Source organism: Notolabrus celidotus, chromosome 18 (assembly GCF_009762535.1).
Source record: "Notolabrus celidotus isolate fNotCel1 chromosome 18, fNotCel1.pri, whole genome shotgun sequence".
NCBI lineage: Eukaryota > Metazoa > Chordata > Actinopteri > Labriformes > Labridae > Notolabrus > Notolabrus celidotus.
The window spans coordinates 7,498,433-7,516,170 of NC_048289.1; the positions used below are offsets into that span (position 1 = coordinate 7,498,433).

Sequence of the window (17,738 nt, forward strand, 5' to 3'; positions counted from 1 at the left end):
TTATATGGGAATCTCTTTAGAGTTCACTCTGTAAAAATTATATGCAGGTGCCTACATTATCATTGAGGTTCTTCAAATGCCTCAAAACCTCCAACATGTACAACCTAAACCAAAACAATATACAGTCCTGTAAACTGAAGTGACATAAAAAATACAAAATCTTAATATTTTTTGTGACATTTTACCAACAAACAGACACATTATACTGATCCAAAACTATTCTGTAAACAGAGCCATGAACAAACTATGTCTGTCTTTATTAGTTCTTTAAATTAAGTTCATTTTTAGTCAATTAAACATGTGCAGACACTTATATTTCCTCTGTGGTTTCATTTCATGGTAGATGTTCACAGACAATAGTTATCAGAAGTGATTTTGAGCCCATGCAGTGATTCCCACTACAGAGTCATGTCTGTTTTGAATGCAGTGCTGCCTGACAGCCTGAAGATCAGGTCCATCCAGTCTTGGTTTTGGTCCTTGTCCCTTTAGCACAGAGATATCTCCAGATTGAATCTTTGAATGATATTATGTACTGTAGATGATGAAATCCACTCATTTGTCATTTCACTCTGAGGAACATTTTTCTGAAACAGTTGAACTATTTGCTCACGCAGTCTCTCACAGAGAGGTGAACCTCTTCCCATCTTTATTTACTTCTTTACCACAGACTCTCACTCTAGAACAACATCACCAGTGTGGTGAACTTTGGCTTCACTTTTCTAATAGAGGTTGAAACATGTTGTCCATCTTATTATCCAGTGAGCGGGTGAAGTCAGTGTAACTCCTACTGTGAGTGTCTCTGTTGATTAAATCTGTTGTCCGCTTGTCACAGGTCTTTCCAGGAGAATAATGTGAACAGTGCTGTAGCTTGAGAGACATCACTGGACAGCTGAGGTGAGACAAAGGTCACAGCAGATTTTACAGTTGGTACTAAAACAACATTATGTGTGTGTTTATTTCCTCTTCCTGTTCTCTCTCCTCAGTCTGAAAGGACACGATGATGTAATAACTGCAGTCCTGTAGCAGCTCTCGCCTCCTGCTCCGCTGACAAAACCACTACTGACCCCTGACCCCTCGCCTCAGTGACTGACCTCCCCTCTCTCAGCTCGCACAGAGACACCAAAGGGCTCCTGACAGTCGAGCTTTAGTGCACCAGTCTGCTGTTTGAAGGCTCACTCACGGTGCAGACAGAGGGCGGAGGAAGAGACACCACCTGTGCCTGAAGACCACGCGCTGTACACACACACCGCCACAGCACGGTCACAATCATTTAACCCAAAGCTACATGAAGCACATTCCTGACATGAGACCAACGCCAAAATCACCCAACCAGCATCTCCAAACTGCCACCTGTTGAAGCTCTTTGATATCCTCCACACCTGCATCCTGAAAGCCTTTTATCACCACCAGCCTTTCACCAAGAAATGGTTCGTCCAATCAAAACTCTTCCCCCTGCTGTGCAGTCTCACAGGCCTTCATCTCCCCACATGGACAAACAGCTGGAAGGGAATGTGGGGAAGGTTTGAATAATGTTGCTGAGAAGATTTTGTAGCTTGAATTTTCTGTAACTTGTGCCTGTTTTCTTTTTGAATTTGAAGTAACCTCCGAGTCACACCATGGAAGCACATTTCTGCAGAGGGAAGAAAGAGTAGTATAATGTGAGGACTGACTGTGATAGAAATGTATGTGATGCCAAAAAATACGAAACTGAGTCACACAGAGCAGGTTCAGGACAAAAATCATTTAAATGAGGTCTGACTATTTTCTTATAATTCTGACTTCAATCTTTGAATTCTGAGGAAGAAGTCTGAATTCTATGAAAAAGAAATCCAAATTTAGAGACAAAGTTTTTAAAAAGTGACATTAATGTTGGAACTCTGACTTTTTAAATGGGACTTCTTTTTCCAATGGCCATAATCCAATTTTGGAGCCATTTCAAGTCTGAATTGTTTTTTTGTTTTTTTTTTTTTCATATTTTGACATCTGTCTTAGACTCAGAATTAAATGAAAATACAAATTTTGACTTTTCTTTCTGAATTCTAAGATTTAAATCAGGATTTAGGTGTTTTTTTTCAAAAATTAATGTTAGTATTCAGACATTTTGTTCCAAAATTAAGGTTTAAAATTTGATCCTTTTTTATCAATTTTTTTAGTAAAGTCGGACTTTATATTCTCAAAATAGTCAGACCTCCGACCTTGATTTTATAGTTCTATGAAAAAAGGTCAGAATCCTGACTGCAGATTTCAATATCATCCCAACAAGTAGTGCCATGTTTCGAGGTCTGAACTTTTTTAGTTATTTTAACTTTAGTCTCAGAATTCAAAGAAAAACAAGTCAGAATGTGAAAAGAAGTTAAGACCGTAAACAACCTGAGGCTCTAATCCTCAGCCTTAAAGTCTAAATTAAGCATTTTTATTTTTGTATTAATTTTTTAAGGCTTTTTTTAATAAAAAGTTGAGTTAAATCTAAATTTGATGAGTCAGTCTCACATGCCTGACTGACTAACTTGACTTTGGCTCATAATGTTCATACTCTTGGTCTCTTTTGTAAAGTTAACTCATCATTTTTTAAATCTCACCCTGACTTTTCACAAACCAAAGCTTGCCCAGGTGAATATGTAATCATTATTTATTCCTAACATTTTGCAGAAATGGGCTTCCTCATGACTTCCTGATGAACTGTTAAGGGAAATAGTTTTCACTTTTGCCCCAGAAGAGAAAAGAATAATGTTTGTGGAACCACAATGAGAACGTGTATTTTCTTTAGTTGATATAAATTGATTAGTGATAGCATTACGAACTGTATGATACCCGTGTTCCTCTGCTCACTCAGCCCTGTCTCCTCCCGTCCGCTCTGAGACTCTAACCGGCCGTCGGTACTTCTCCACGATGCTGTAACTTTTGGGGGGAAAGCTTTCTACGTGGTTTTGGTTTTTAATTATTTTTATGTAAACCTTTTTTTTTTATTCCAACAATGAATAATGTAATTTAGGAATGTAATTGTAAGCTACTTTAGTGAAATGTGTTTAATATATACAGTATGTATGTGACTCAGTCTGTACCTGTGGGCCTGTTGTAACGGGGTTGGCTGCTAACTTAGATCATATTTTGGTACTGTGTCTCAGAATGCTGGGTATTTTAGCATCAGCCTAGAATATATTTTTGTAGTGAACTGATCAAGAACCCTAATTTTTTGTTTTTTGATTTGTAACCTCACACTACAGTCCTTTTTGTGGATAAATATTACATGTTTTTTTCTGCAGAACTAACGTGTCTGGTTTTATTCTTCTTCTATGAAGTCACACATGTACTCTTTAGGCCGCTGGTTCATCAGATGACAGCCAACACCTTTGTTCCTCAAAGTCAGGGCCTGGTGGTTCACTCGACCCTGCGTCTAATTAAAATCTACAGAACTCTTCATCTTAAAGGTGCAGTGTGTCGTATTAAACATCAGGTATCAGAACAGACTTTGTAGAAATGGAATATAATATTCATAAGTGCTTTTAAATAAGTGTATAATTGCCTGATTATAAGAATCATTTTGTTTAATTATCTTAGAATGAGCCTTTTATATCCACATAGGAGCAGGTCCACTTCCACACCGCCATGTTTGTACAGTAGCACATATCGGACAAATAGTATCATACGTGTTTTTGTATTTAGAGAGTGACTGTGAGAAAAGCACCAGTTGGAATAAGAAGAAGAGAGTTGTTGTGCGCAGAACCTTAATTGATCGATGTTTTTGAAGGTAAAAGTTGGCAAATGGAGGATCATACTTATCATGCATCACAGGAGCTTCTTGACATTGAAGGCAACCGTCACTTCACCGATGGGGTAAGCAAGGGAACATTTAAATCCAAAATGTGACTGCTTGTTATCGCTAAATATTTACATTTCTACATAGTTTACTGCAGCTTGGTCAGAAGGGACGATGTGTTCAGAGCAAAAGAAGAAAAAAGTCCTCACCACCACGGAGGAATACCTATTCATCTGTCCCTGGTGAGTCTCAGTTTCACTGTAAACAGGAAGCTCCACAGAGGCTTCACTCTAGCATACTTCAGGTGTATGAACCTGACAAACTGATATTTTGTGATGAACAGCATTTAAGTTTGCTTCAATAATAACATCATGATGCAGATTAGTCAAAAGTCAAAATCAAGCTTTCTGAAGTCTTTCCTCAAGAGGAGAACAAAACTAGTTTTCAAATTTTTGCATGGTGTAACCATTTGGGGTCATGAACTGGTTCTTCTGCGCTCTAATCTACTGGCCACCTTTGTTAATTCCCACTATCAAACATCTCTGTGTTTCCAGCTTCTCAACATTTTTTTTCTTGTCAGACGATTTTGTGTTTCCAGTTTGGAGCTGGGCAGGTAATATCCAGCTCACCAGATAACTGCATGTTCTCTGTCAGATATTGTAACTTTGTACTGTACCCCATTCATTGAGCTCATAAGCGAGGATGACGCTCTGGGCGTGGGTGACTGAAGCATCCTCCCCCTGGTCCTTGAAGAAGTCCCTCAGGTCCACAGTGGACAGCACACAGCCATTAGCAGAGTAATGAATAAACACAGCATCCAGCTCCGGTCTCCGTAACAACTCCCTGCAGAAAACTTCAATCTCTCCGTGATCCAGACGACCGTCAGCTAATTTGTCACATTTCTGTCAGAGGAGAAATGTTGTTTATCAGAGCAGAGCTTAATCATGAATCACTTTCATTCAGACAGAGACCCTGAGGATGTGTGTGTGTGTGTGTGTGTGTGTGTGTGTGTGTGTGTGTGTGTGTGTGTGTGTGTGTGTGTGTGTGTGTGTGTGTGTGTGTGTGTGTGTGTGTGTGTGTGTGTGTGTGTGTGTGTGTGTGTGTGTGTGTGTGTGTGTGTGTTACCTGACAGAGGTTGTGTGCGCACTGGTCATTCAGGTCAATGTTGATCATCTGCTGCAGTGTTTGGACTTCATCATAGCTCACCTTGGTAACTGGCTCTGAATTATGAGAAAAGTTTTGATGAACCAATCAGAATCTGCTGAGTTTGTCTGCGTGAACCAGATACAGCACCTCGGTTGCTCTAGATGGGTAGCTTCCCAGTGTTTGAAGCATTTACTCAATGGTCTCCTCAGTCATCAAGTAGCCAGCCTTAATGTGTTTCAGATGCATCATGTTATACCCATGAAGCATGCCAATTCAGCTCCACTGACCCTTGTGACACACTGCAGTGTCCTGCAGATCAGAGCTCTACGTCTGATTGCGGAGCCCTAATGTGCCAGTGCAACTTCAACAAGCTCATACCAATACCAAACATTATCAATACCATGTTTTGATGATTTTTGCTGAAATATGTTTGAACGTAGAACATCCAGTTTTATAAGTGAGAGCTGCAATAACACACTCAGAAAACATCACCAATACCTCTGTATTATATGAACATCAATCGTATCTGAAGTGGTAGAAACCATGAAATAAATCACAGTCATCGAGCAGATGGTCTACTGTTTTTGGAATCATGGAGTTTCTTTATTACAGCATGACCCCATCGTTGCTTTGCTCATGCTCACTGGTCTTCTCTTATTTAATGTTTCTTCATTTTGATGTAAATGTGCAACATCAGAGTTCAAGCCCTTCAACAATCAAACAAGTCGTGCTCTAAAATCCTTCTCAACCTGATGAAAGGCTAAAAGTGGAAACGAGCAATATGAAACGTCCATATCACTGAAAGAACAGACAGATGAGACACGAGCTGCTTGAACACGGATGATTCTACAATATAATCTTCACACACGACATTTAGCAGTTCAATAAGTCATAGAATCAGAATCAGGAGCCTTGATAGTCATTGTAGTGTTACAACCAAACTGATATTGACACTCATCCAAATAATGCATTCACAGACAAACAAATACACACATTCAATAAAGACAGGACATTCCATAAAAACAATTTAAAAGGTAAAGAGTCACAGTGTAATAAGTAAATATAAAAACTGTCTATGTGCAGCAAAGTGCGCAGTGTGTACTAGCAGGGAAAAACCTTGTTTGGTTTTTGTTTATTGAGTGTGCTCATGGCTGTGGGGAAGAAACGGTCTCTGAGTCTGGTGGTTCAGGATTTGGCAGTTCTGAGGCGTCTGCCAGGTGGTACCAGTTCAAAAAGGGGGTGACCAGGGTGGGAGGGGTCTGCAATGATGTTTTTTGCTCTGTTTATGTAGCGTGAGGTGGCGAGTTCGTCCAGAGGGGGCAGGGGGCAGCCGGTGATCTTTTTTGCAGACCTGATGATTCTTTGCAGAGAACTTCTTTGCAGTGGTGCAGCCTGCATTCCACACTGTGATACAGTACGTGAGGACACTCTATGGTTGCTCTGTAGAACCCCACTAGCAGCTTCCTCTCCACATTGTTCCTCCTCAGCAGTCTGAGGAAGTAAATCCTCTGTTGTGCCCTTTTTATGGTAGCTGTGCTGTTGGGTGACCAGGAGAGGTTCTCAGAGACATGAACTCCCAGGAATTTGATGGTCTGCAACATAGACTGTATAAAATTTGGACATAGTATCTGAGACGTCACCCATCTGTTTCTGAAGCGCTGTTTTGGGGCCAGTCGGCGACGGCAGCCATATTGCTGCTGTCACACGAAAAAGAAAAGAGGCGGACTTTGAGCCTGCAGTTTTTAGCACTTCCGCATTGGACTCATTTTTAGACCGGAGGTTGCCGCTTGGTCTGCACTCTGTCCAGGCACACTCCATTGATGCAGAGGGGGGGTGGGTCTATCTCCCGTTTCCTCCTGAAGTCCACTACCATCTCCTTCGTTTTGTGGTGTTCAGTGCTTAGGTTGTTCACTGAGCATCACTCTGACAGTCGTACATGTACAGGGGGAAGAGAAGTGGGCTCAGCACACAGCCCTGTGGGGAGCCAGTGCTGAGAGTGATGGAGGTGTAGAGGCCAGTTTTAACTCTCTGTGGGCGCTCTAAGAGAAAGTCTTTAATCCAGGAGCAGATGGAGAAGGAGAGGTCTGAGTTCATGAGTAATCAGATATCACAGTATCAAATGAACAAACTCAGCCAACAGTGGTCATTGTTCAGTTTGTTTCAAGCTGAAGAAAGACCATGATCTTACAGACAAATGCTAACAACAAAGAGTTCAACTGTGTTTGCTGCTTTAAAACGAGCATCATCCATCAGCTAACCTCTGAAAGCTAATCTCTGTCAGAAAAGAGTTTGTACTAAAGATTATCAGTGTTGACCTTTCCTTGAAACATGTTGACTCAACGACCAGAGATGAACTAGATGTCTGAGGGCTTTTCTTTACTGACTGATCTCCTCTGGAATTAAACAGCATATCAAAGAACATTTCTAAAGACTGAAAGCTAAAATGATTGTTTCCATGTGTCAGTATGAGTAGGAGTGAGATCAGATATTATTATGTATCATTCAGAGCTTTCTCAATCATGTACTGACAGGAAGTCTCTGCAAGTTCCTGCTGTCTGTGGTTGCAATGTGACTGTTCAGAGGTGAGAGCGTGATGGCGTCCTCAGACTGATGATGATGAACTGATGAAGGAGGGGCAGCTGCAGAGTGTTGAGATGGATAGTTACTGTAAATGATGTATGATTGACCATGTTTCATGTTTAATCATATTTGTTGTAAGATTAAAACCTTATTCTAATGTGGAGTGTGCTTTATGTCACGTGGTGTGCAGTATTGAGGGCTCTGGGAAACAGGATGTGTGACAAGGTGCAGTCAGTGCTCTGTTGCTACTAAAAGAGGAACTATCACTGGTTCGCTGTGAAGACAGCATGTGAATGATGATATGAAACCACAAACAGCTCAGAGCCGACAGTACAGCTTCAGTCAGCAGAGAGAAGACTCTGTACTCTGTCGGCTCTGAGCTGTTTGTAAAGGTATTTTATTAACAAGACAAAGGTTAATTTGTTGTCCATCTCTTTAATCATTTTTTCCACCACAGTCTCTCTCTGTGGTTCTTCTACAGATGAAGCAGGAAGTGTATCTGAATTCACCTGGTGAGTACTTTCTTCATTCAACATCAAACTAAAAGTTTTCTCATGTCTTCATGTTGAACTGAACTCTAAATGGATCCAGATGAGCTCTCTAGTCATCCAGAAGGAAAGCTTCATCAAGTGAGGGATAATGTAGCATGTGGTTATGGGAAATAGAATACTGACAGAGTGACATAAGACAAGACCCATACATAATCCAGCTTATTACATGGCTACTAAATTAAGATACAGATATATTGGCAAAAAAAAAAACTTGATTAAAAGATTATTTTATTGATTTAGAATGATTTATGTTTACATTTATTAAAAATAGTCCCAGGCTGCGGTCGATTTAACATGAAACTTTCCTCATTCAGCTCTCATTCTCTGAGCTCTGTGGTTCACACACATAGACTGTATAAAATATGGACGTAGTATCCGTGACGTTACCCATCTGTTCCTGAGAGCTGTTTTGAAGCAAATCGACGGCAGCAGCCATATTGGTAATGCGGAACTCAACTAGGCAGAGTGTGACGTAGTGTGAGCCTCTTAGCCAATGGCTGTTTTAGTCACGCCAGTCATATCCTTATTTGGGCAAAACTCGTAATCTTAATATCCTCTGAACCGTCACGTTAGAAAAAAATCCACCCCCGTACAGTGTATGCCATTAGAGAGATTAGCTTTGTAGGGTGTTGAACCAGGCTGTAAACATGTTTATTAATGCTAAAAAGATCGTCTTTTTCCCATTCATATCAATGTGGTTTCCAGTGTTTCTGCAGCCAGCCTCAAGCGGATTTTCGATGTATTGCAGTTTATAGCACTTCCGCATTGGCTTCATCATTTGAGACCGGAGTTTGCCGCTTGTTCACACACCTTTAAAAATAAACAAGGGAAATGTTTCAACTTTGAACCCTGCTGCTTTCATCACCACCACTCATGATTTAAATTTCTATATAGCGACCAGTAACTTAAAGTTTTAGGTTTAGGATTTAACTCACCTTCCACCATAGACCGTATGGTGTCAACAAGCAGAGGCTGAGTGTGCCAGATCTGTTTTCCGCAGATTGATTTAAAATGACGTGTGATTAGTTTGCCTCTGGTGCTGCTCACATCGGTGAAAGTTTATCATGGTCACCAAGGGGTTGCCAAGGAATTTGACCAATCAGAATCAAGCATCTTGCACAGCCAGAAGATCAGTACGAGAGCTGGGTAATAAAGGAATATAATGAATGTGGCTCCATCTGGTGGTAGAATCCAGAGTTACAGTGTGTCAGAGAGCAGTGTGTGTCTGTGGTGTAAAGCTTGTTGTAATGATGAACATGTTGTTGTGTTTGTGTGAAGGTGGAGGCTCTGCTATGAATCAGTGTGAGGATGGAGAGGAGGGAGAGGAGGGAGACCCTCCCTCTAAAAGCACTCTGTGTGGGGAACATGAAGCTCAGAGGTGAGATGAGGATCTCCACCTGTCCATGACTCTGCTCCATGTCAGAGCTCAGCACTTACATCACTGTGTGTGTGTGTGTGTGTGTGTGTGTGTGTGTGTGTGTGTGTGTGTGTGTGTGTGTGTGTGTGTGTGTGTGTGTGTGTGTGTGTGTGTGTGTGTGTGTGTGTGTGTGTGTGTGTGTGTGTGTGTGTGTGTGTGTGTGTTGAAGGCCAGAGCAGCAGCATGTACCAGCATGTACTAGAAAGTGTTGTAGTAAATTTCAGCAGCACTGAAACCTGGAAGATTTTCAGAGTTCATGTTTGTTCATCATTGTTTGTGATTCTGTCAGAGTCCAACATGAGATACCAGACTCTCCTAGACCTGGACCCAGCTGTGCATCCTTAAAGAGTGACTGGTCTATTGGTCGATTCATGGAGTTTAAATCTGGAGAGATGAGTACTGATGAAAGGTAAGACTCTCAAAGTGAACTTCCTGTTGTGTGTGAAATATTTCTAACTGTGGTTGGTGTTTTCTCTGTCAAGGTGAACATTTGTCACTCTTTGAGTTTCTATCAGGATCCAGTAAACAGGATTGGAGGCAGAACTAACTCAGCATGTTTCTTCATGTGTGTCCTGTGTTTGTAGGAGGATCCAGCAGTGTTTCTACCAGGATCCACTACATAGAATCTATCACATCAACACTGTGTGTCATTATATTATATACACTACATGATATTATATCTGTTCCACAGAGTTCAGAGATCAGAGGCTCCCATTGGTCAGTCTGCCCAGCAGCATCAAACACAGCTGGACTCCATATTGATGGTGAGTAAATGTACAAACACAGCTCCTCCTGAGAATCAGAGCACACACTCATTCTGTTTGGATGTTTCTGTTTCCTGATCACACTGCAAACATCATCTCTGCCTGAATTCTCTTCACACTCAGTGTTTGACTGACTGAATGAAGCCTTACATTTCTGAGCTGCATACAGTCAGAGGTCAGAGGTCATGCTGCTCTCACACAGACTCAGACTTTGGTAGCAGAGTTCACAAAGTGAGTCTAGTTTGAGGTTAAAAAACCAGAAACACTTTGCTTCATGTTAATGACAGCTGCTGCTTTCAGCTTCATCCTAATATACACATCAGATCTAAAGTCACTGCAGACTTTTTCTGGATGAAAGCACACCAGGAGATTCATCCAACAGGAAGTTCATTTCATAGAAACTTGATTTGTAGAAGACAGGCCCATCCACAGACTAAATCCTGAAGCAGCATTGTGATCCAGTCTCCATGCTGCATTCTGCAGACCAGCAGGCTCTCTGTCTGTCACAGATGATTTGATGTTCTATTTTGTTGGTGCAGTTGCTCCAGGATAACATCATCAGTTTTGTAAAGACCGAGCTGAAGGAGATCCAGAGAGCTCTGAGTCCAGATTACCCAGAATGCTTAGAGGGTCAGAGGGAGGATGAGGATGAAGAGCAGAGGAGGAGCAGAGAGGCCTTTCTGGAGATCACTCTGCACTTCCTGAGGAGAATGAAGCAGGAGGAGCTGGCTGACTGTCTGCAGAGCAGTAAGAGGATTTGAACACATTTAACATGATGGAGAGAGGAAATAGAGATGAACATGGGAGAGGTTTACATTTCAAACTCTGCTGTTAATATGATGCACACATTTGTATCACATCTATGAGCTGTGAGGAACTGTTCACAGCTGATGTGCTGAAGAGATTTAAGAGAGGAGGAAAATCAAATCCATCCTGTTGTCTGAAAGTGTAAATTCATTAGACTGATTGTAGCTTCAGATCCTTCATCACATTTCTCTTTTGTTCTTTCAGGAACCGTTGTTCCAGAGTGCAGACGTAAACTGAAGTCTGACCTGAAGGAGAAGTTCCAGTGTGTGTTTGAGGGGATCGCTAAAGCAGGAAACCCAACCCTTCTGAACCAGATCTACACAGAGCTCTACATCACAGAGGGAGGGACTGGAGAGGTCAATGATGAACATGAGGTCAGACAGATTGAAGCAGCATCCAGGACACCACACAGACCAGAGACCACCATCAGACAAGGAGACATCTTTAAAGGTTCACCTGGAAGAGATCAACCAATCAGAGCAGTGGTGACAAAGGGAGTGGCTGGCATTGGGAAAACCATCTTAACACAGAAGTTCACTCTGGACTGGGCTGAAGACAAAGCCCACCAGGACATCCAGTTCACATTTCCCCTCACCTTCAGAGAGCTGAATGTGCTGAGAGAGAGAAAGTTCAGCTTGGTGGAACTTGTTCATCACTTCTTTACTCAAACCAGAGAAGCAGGACTCTGCAGGTTTGAAGAGTTCCAGGTCTTGTTTATCTTTGACGGTCTGGATGAGTGTCGACTTCCTCTGGACTTCCACAACAATCAGATCCTGACTGATGTTACAGAGTCCACCACAGTGGATGTGCTGCTGACAAACCTCATCAGGGGGAACCTGCTCCCCTCTGCTCGCCTCTGGATCACTACACGGCCTGCAGCAGCCAATCAGATCCCTCCTGAGTGTGTTGACATGGAGACAGAGGTCAGAGGGTTCACTGACCCTCAGAAGGAGGAGTACTTCAGGAAGAGATTCAAAGACCAGGAGCAGGCCAGCAGAATCATCTCCCACATCAAGAAATCCCGAAGCCTCCACATCATGTGCCACATCCCGGTCTTCTGCTGGATCACTGCTACAGTTCTGGAGGAGGTGCTGAAGACCAGAGAGGGAGGAGAGCTGCCCAGGACCCTGACTCAGATGTACATCCACTTCCTGGTGGTCCAGTCCAAACTGAAGAGCATCAAGTATGATGGAGGAGCTGAGACTGATCCACTCTGGAGTCCAGAGAGCAGGGAGATGATCAAGTCTCTGGGAAAACTGGCTTTTGAGCAGCTGCAGAAAGGAAACCTGGTCTTCTATGAGTCCGATCTGACAGAGTGTGGCATCAACATCAAGGAAGCCTCAGTGTACTCAGGAGTGTTCACACAGATCTTTAAAGAGGAGAGAGGACTGTACCAGGACAAGGTGTTCTGCTTCATCCACCTGAGTGTTCAGGAGTTTCTGGCTGCTCTTCATGTCCATCTGACCTTCACCAACTCTGGACTCAACCTGATGGAAGAAGAACAACCAACATCCCTGATCTCTAGAATCTTTAGGGACAAACCTACACTGAAACGTCTCCATCAGAGTGCTGTAGACCAGGCCTTACAGAGTACAAACGGACACCTGAACTTGTTCCTCCGTTTCCTCCTGGGTCTTTCTCTGCAGACCAATCAGACTCTCTTGAAGGGTCTGCTGAGACAGACAGGAAGAAGCTCACAGACCAATCAGGAAACAGTCCAGTACATCAAGAAGAAGATCAGTGAGGATCTGTCTGCAGAGAGAAGCATCAATCTGTTCCACTGTCTGAATGAACTGAATGATCGTTCTCTAGTGAAGCAGATCCAATGGTCCCTGAGATCAGGACGCCTCTCTACAAAGAAACTGTCTCCTGCTCAGTGGTCAGCTCTGGTCTTCATCTTACTGTCCTCAGAGAAAGATCTGGACGTGTTTGACCTGAAGGAATACTCTGATTCAGAGGAGGCTCTTCTGAAGCTGCTGCCAGTGATCAAAGCCTCCAACAAAGCTGTGTGAGTTCATGAGTGAGACATTTTAAATATAATTAATTCTTTTAATGAAAACTGAAACCATTTGTTTGTTCTCATCGTCTTCTTCAGGCTGAGTGGATGTAACCTGTCAGAGAGAAGCTGTGAAGCTCTGTCCTCAGTCCTCAGCTCCCCGTCCTCCAGTCTGAGAGAGCTGGACCTGAGCTACAACGACCTGCAGGATTCAGGAGTGAAGTTTCTGTCCGTTGGACTGAAGAGTCATCACTGTAAACTGGAAACTCTCAGGTCAGGTTTCCCTGGTTTTTATGCTTCAGGTTTTTAGAAATAGTAAAAATCAGTAGAATTGTAATCACTCCATGATTTATTTTCTAACTCCAGTCTGTCAGGATGTCTGATCACAGAGGAAGGCTGTGTTTCTCTGGCCTCGGCTCTGAGCTCGAACCCCTCCCACCTGAGAGAGCTGGACCTGAGCTACAACCATCCAGGAGACTCAGGAGTGCAGCTTCTGTCCGCTGGACTAGAGGATTCGCTCTGCAGACTGAAAACACTGAGGTATGACCAGACAACAGGAACCTTAAACACTGAATGCAGAGAAGAAAACATCTCAGTTCACTAAAAAAAAACAAAAAAATAAAAAAAGGTTTTTTTTAATTCCTTCAAGACAGTAGTTCCCAAACTTTTTCTGCTGGGCCCCCATTTGGTAGAGGGGGACCCTGCAGAACACACACACACACACACACACACACACACACACACACACACACACACTGATATCTATTCCTATATTTTTTTGTGGTGCATATATGTATTTTCTTGCTTGCTTACTTTTTAAGGTGATGGTATATAAGACAAACATGAACTACAGACCAAACTAAAAATTCCCTTTAATAAAAAATATTAGTAAAAAAGGAGCTTATCAAATTACTAACTGTTTTGGAATTCATCAATAGACTGGACACTGGACACAGATGACTCAGGAGACTCTGATGGCTTACGTTGAAAATAGTTTATGTAGAATTTGATCAAAGAGAAATAACATAACAATACACAGGCAGGAGAGTGCAGTGCATTGTCATGTCAATTCTGTCAAACAATCCCTCAGGCGTGGTATTTATCCCCAAAGACAACACTAAATTTAGTTACTCATATTTGGACAAGAAGTAACAAAACAATTGTGAAGAAAAACAGTGTTCTAGTCTGGAGACACTTAGTCTGTCACAACATACAGATAAAGACAGGAGCCAGGAGAAGGGCCTTTATTACTACAGTGACCCTGTCTCGCCTTTCACCCAGTGGCGTCTAATGACATAGGAAGGAAGTTACTCTGCCCCTGACACTTAGACTGGAAGGATATACAGTAAGTGTTCAACATTCTTACATACGTTTATGAGACTACGAAAATTCCACAACACTAATGTGCTGGAGAGTCATAATGTTTATGACAAATTTCAGTTCCTGGTAAAAACAGTCTGTGGAGACTGCTCTACTCAGGGTCTCTAATGACATCTTAAAGTTCTCTGATTCTTGACCTCACCTCAACCTTGGACACAATAGACCACCATATTCTGATAAGGAGGCTCTGTGATTGGGTGGGAATATCAGGTACAGCATTACATTGGTTATCATCATACCTCTCTGGCAGAACTTTCTCAGGCTCCATTGGAGACTTTGTCTCAGAACCCTCTCCACTGGCCTTTGGTGTACCATAGGGGTCTGTTCTGGGGCCTTTGCTGTTCTCCCTTTATCTTCTGGCCCTAGGAAAAATCATCAAAAGCTTTAATATTCCGTCATATATACACACATTCATCCACATGCCTACACTGCATTAATTCCATAGAGACAAACAGAGGTGTTAGTCACCTGTACATCACACACTGCAGTGAATCCACCTGCTGTGCCAGGTGTGATGCTTCTACTCCCTCTCCTCTGGCTGACTCTGAATGATCCAAGAAGAGCCTCGCACAGTCACGAGTGCATATGAGAGGTTTAATTTCATCTTCATCAATATTTAGAAGAAGAGAGCCCACTACTTCATATCTCAATCTGCAGACACTGTTTAGACACACAGACACAAGCCCTACAAATTGAAATTAGTCTCTTTTTAAAGGAGGAAAATAAAGTCTCCATGTTTGAGGACAGAGCAACAGCCAGTCTCTTCTTTTTGAAACTTTGAGTTCTTCTTGTTTTTCCCAAGTATCTCAACACTGCCAGAAAAAGAGACAGAGTGATGGAGACAGCTTGCTCAGAGGAGTTTCAGCCTGTTTCTTTGTCACAGGGATAAACTGAGGAACACTATTCATGTTGAACAGCAGGTAGGACTCATGTTGGACTGACCATCACTCTGACTGTGTTTCTTTCTCCAGGGTGGACCATGGTGGAGAGCAGTGGTTAAAACCTGGACTGAAAAAGTGTAAGTGTGGAATCAGTTTGACTCATGATGACCAAACAGCAGACTGCCAGCTAACAAAGAATGAAGCCTTCAGGTGTGTCTGATGATAAACTGCTGCTGTGTTGTGTCTTTGTCTCTCCATCAGATGTCCGTGAACTCACACTGGACTCAAACACAGCGCACGGATACCTCAGACTGTCTGAAGACAACAGGAAGGTGACACGTGTGAGAGGGGATCAGTTACATCCTGATCATCCAGACAGATTTGACTTCTGGTCTCAGCTGCTGTGTAGAGATGGTCTGACTGGTCGCTGTTACTGGGAGGTCGAGAGGAGAGGAGGGGTTAATATATCAGTGAGTTACAGAGGAATCAGCAGGAAAGGATACAGTACTGACTCTCAGTTTGGATATAATGATCAGTCCTGGAGTCTGAGCTGCTCTGATGAAGGTTACTCTGTCCGTCACAATAACAGAGGAACAGACCTCCCTCTCTCCTCGTCCTCTGTTTCTCACAGAGTAGCAGTTTATGTGGACTGTCCGGCTGGAACTCTGTCCTTCTACAGAGTCTCCTCTGACTCACTGATCCTCCTCCACACCTTCAGCACCACTTTTACTGAACCTCTGTATCCTGGGTTTATGTTGTGGTCTTGTGATTCTTCAGTCAGTTTGTGTTCTGTGTAGCAGAGAGTCTCCTCCTCTCTACACAAACAGCTGCTGAAGAACAGTGTACCCTCTGTACTAACACACACAACCTTCAGCTGATCATGTGACTGTTTGTGTCTCTGCAGTATGGATGTCTGTTAATAAAGAGCATAACTCAATGAAAACCTGGCTCACTGAACTTATTGACATCTCTCTGGTGAAAACATCCGGCCTCACTCAGACATGTTTCATACCTCATGTTACAATAGATAGAACAGTGGAGAAATTAATGTATTAATACCCACAGCCATCACATGTATCAACATCATTCAATCTTTATTTGCATAGCGCCCAAATTACAACAAACGTTATCTCAAGACACTTATACAAACAAAGCAGGTCTAGACCGTACTCTGTTATATTATTAACAAAGACCCAACATCAAGACCGGATAAAATCCAGTCCCCTCTTACTGACAGGACTCAGTCTGATCTCATCTTAATCCACCATGGGCAGAGCACTTTGTAGCATTTAGCAAGTTACAGCGACAAGGACAAACTTCCTTTAACAGGCAGAAACCTCCAGCAGGACCAGATGTCAAAGGTAGTTATATTATTAGATAAAGTCTCTCTGAGATGTTTGGGGCCAATAAGAGGTAAAGAGTAGGACATTTCTGGTCATCCACGCCTTTATATCTTTAAAACAAGCTTCTAGTTTAGATAACTGATTTGTTTCTTCTGGCTTCACTAATAAACATAGTAATGCAAAGGTGGAGGAAATTGCAAACGCAAATAACGAGTATTCCATTGGTTTGTGTATCGACCTGCAGAAAGCTTTGATACTATAGATCTCAGAAAATTATTGAGAAAATTACAGAAGAATGGGTTAGACAGCAGTGCGTACAATTTAATGATACTGTGTCACTTTATAAAGCTAAGATTGTTGATTGGTCCAAAACTGTTTATAATTTACATCAATGATATTTGCATTGTTACCAATTACTTAAAATATGTTATTTTCGCAGATGATAGACATTTGTTTTATTCTGGTTCAAATTTAAAGTAACATTTGTGTTTTGTTAAAAAAGTACGGTGGCCCTGAAGTGCAAATCCCAAAGGCAATTCAGAAAACACACCTGCAAATCAGAAAACACTACGGAAATTCAAAAACAATACAGCAATTCAGAAAACACGACGACATTAACCAAACCAGTAGAAGTAGGTCCCCTCGGGGGACATGACTTGTCACTGATTGGACTGGTCTACCCTTTGTCCTGGAAGGACATGGTTTACATGTTTTCCAAATATGAGTGCCCCCAGCGACAGCGTACATGCTGCTATTACAGTATTTCTCAATTGCTAAAACACATTTTTGACATCCACCTATCTTTTATCAACACAATAAGCACAAAACCCAATTTTCAAACTACATTCACCAAACCTCTGACTCTTCCTGCAAAACCAAACAATGTTGTCAGATTATACCCCAAGTCAATCAAAATTATAACAATGCTGAGTAGTCATTACATACTACATCAAAACACTGAAAACACAATGCTCAGGACATGAAGCTGTAGCAATAATGTTTATTGTTCACTGTAGGCTAAATTAATTTTGAAAAAAAAAATCTTCTTTGAATTTATCACCTGTATACAGTAAAAATAAAGTAAAAACAAATATAAATGAGAAGCACATGGTCTAT

The 17,738-nt window shown here is 42.0% G+C and overlaps 3 protein-coding genes across 3 annotated transcripts in view; 2 read left to right on the top strand and 1 right to left on the bottom strand.

The window, feature by feature from the left end:
• The window catches only part of llgl2 (LLGL scribble cell polarity complex component 2), a 46,646-nt gene extending 43,381 nt beyond the window's left edge, over nt 1-3,265 (top strand). Inside the window, exons 26-27 of the mRNA XM_034707679.1 lie at nt 833-894; nt 984-3,265. Coding sequence (XP_034563570.1) covers nt 833-872 — 40 coding nt within the window. The 3' untranslated portion in view covers nt 873-894; nt 984-3,265. The remainder of the gene's footprint in view (nt 1-832; nt 895-983) is intronic.
• A 521-nt stretch (nt 3,266-3,786) lies between these two features.
• On the bottom strand, nt 3,787-5,043 carry LOC117830482 (1-phosphatidylinositol 4,5-bisphosphate phosphodiesterase delta-3-A-like). The gene is made up of 3 exons (XM_034708621.1): nt 4,883-5,043; nt 4,434-4,659; nt 3,787-3,821 (listed from the first exon to the last, which is right to left on the bottom strand). The coding sequence occupies exons 1-3, from the start codon at nt 4,928-4,930 to the stop codon at nt 3,787-3,789; spliced, it is 309 nt and encodes a 102-aa protein (XP_034564512.1). The 5' UTR covers nt 4,931-5,043.
• Nucleotides 5,044-7,804: 2,761 nt separating this feature from the next.
• LOC117830589 (NLR family CARD domain-containing protein 3-like) lies at nt 7,805-16,222 on the top strand. The gene is made up of 9 exons (XM_034708793.1): nt 7,805-7,995; nt 9,313-9,412; nt 9,741-9,860; nt 10,143-10,962; nt 11,227-13,030; nt 13,118-13,291; nt 13,385-13,558; nt 15,370-15,416; nt 15,541-16,222. The coding sequence occupies exons 4-9, from the start codon at nt 10,926-10,928 to the stop codon at nt 16,074-16,076; spliced, it is 2,772 nt and encodes a 923-aa protein (XP_034564684.1). The 5' UTR covers nt 7,805-7,995; nt 9,313-9,412; nt 9,741-9,860; nt 10,143-10,925; the 3' UTR covers nt 16,077-16,222.
• The last annotated feature ends 1,516 nt before the right edge of the window (nt 16,223-17,738 follow it).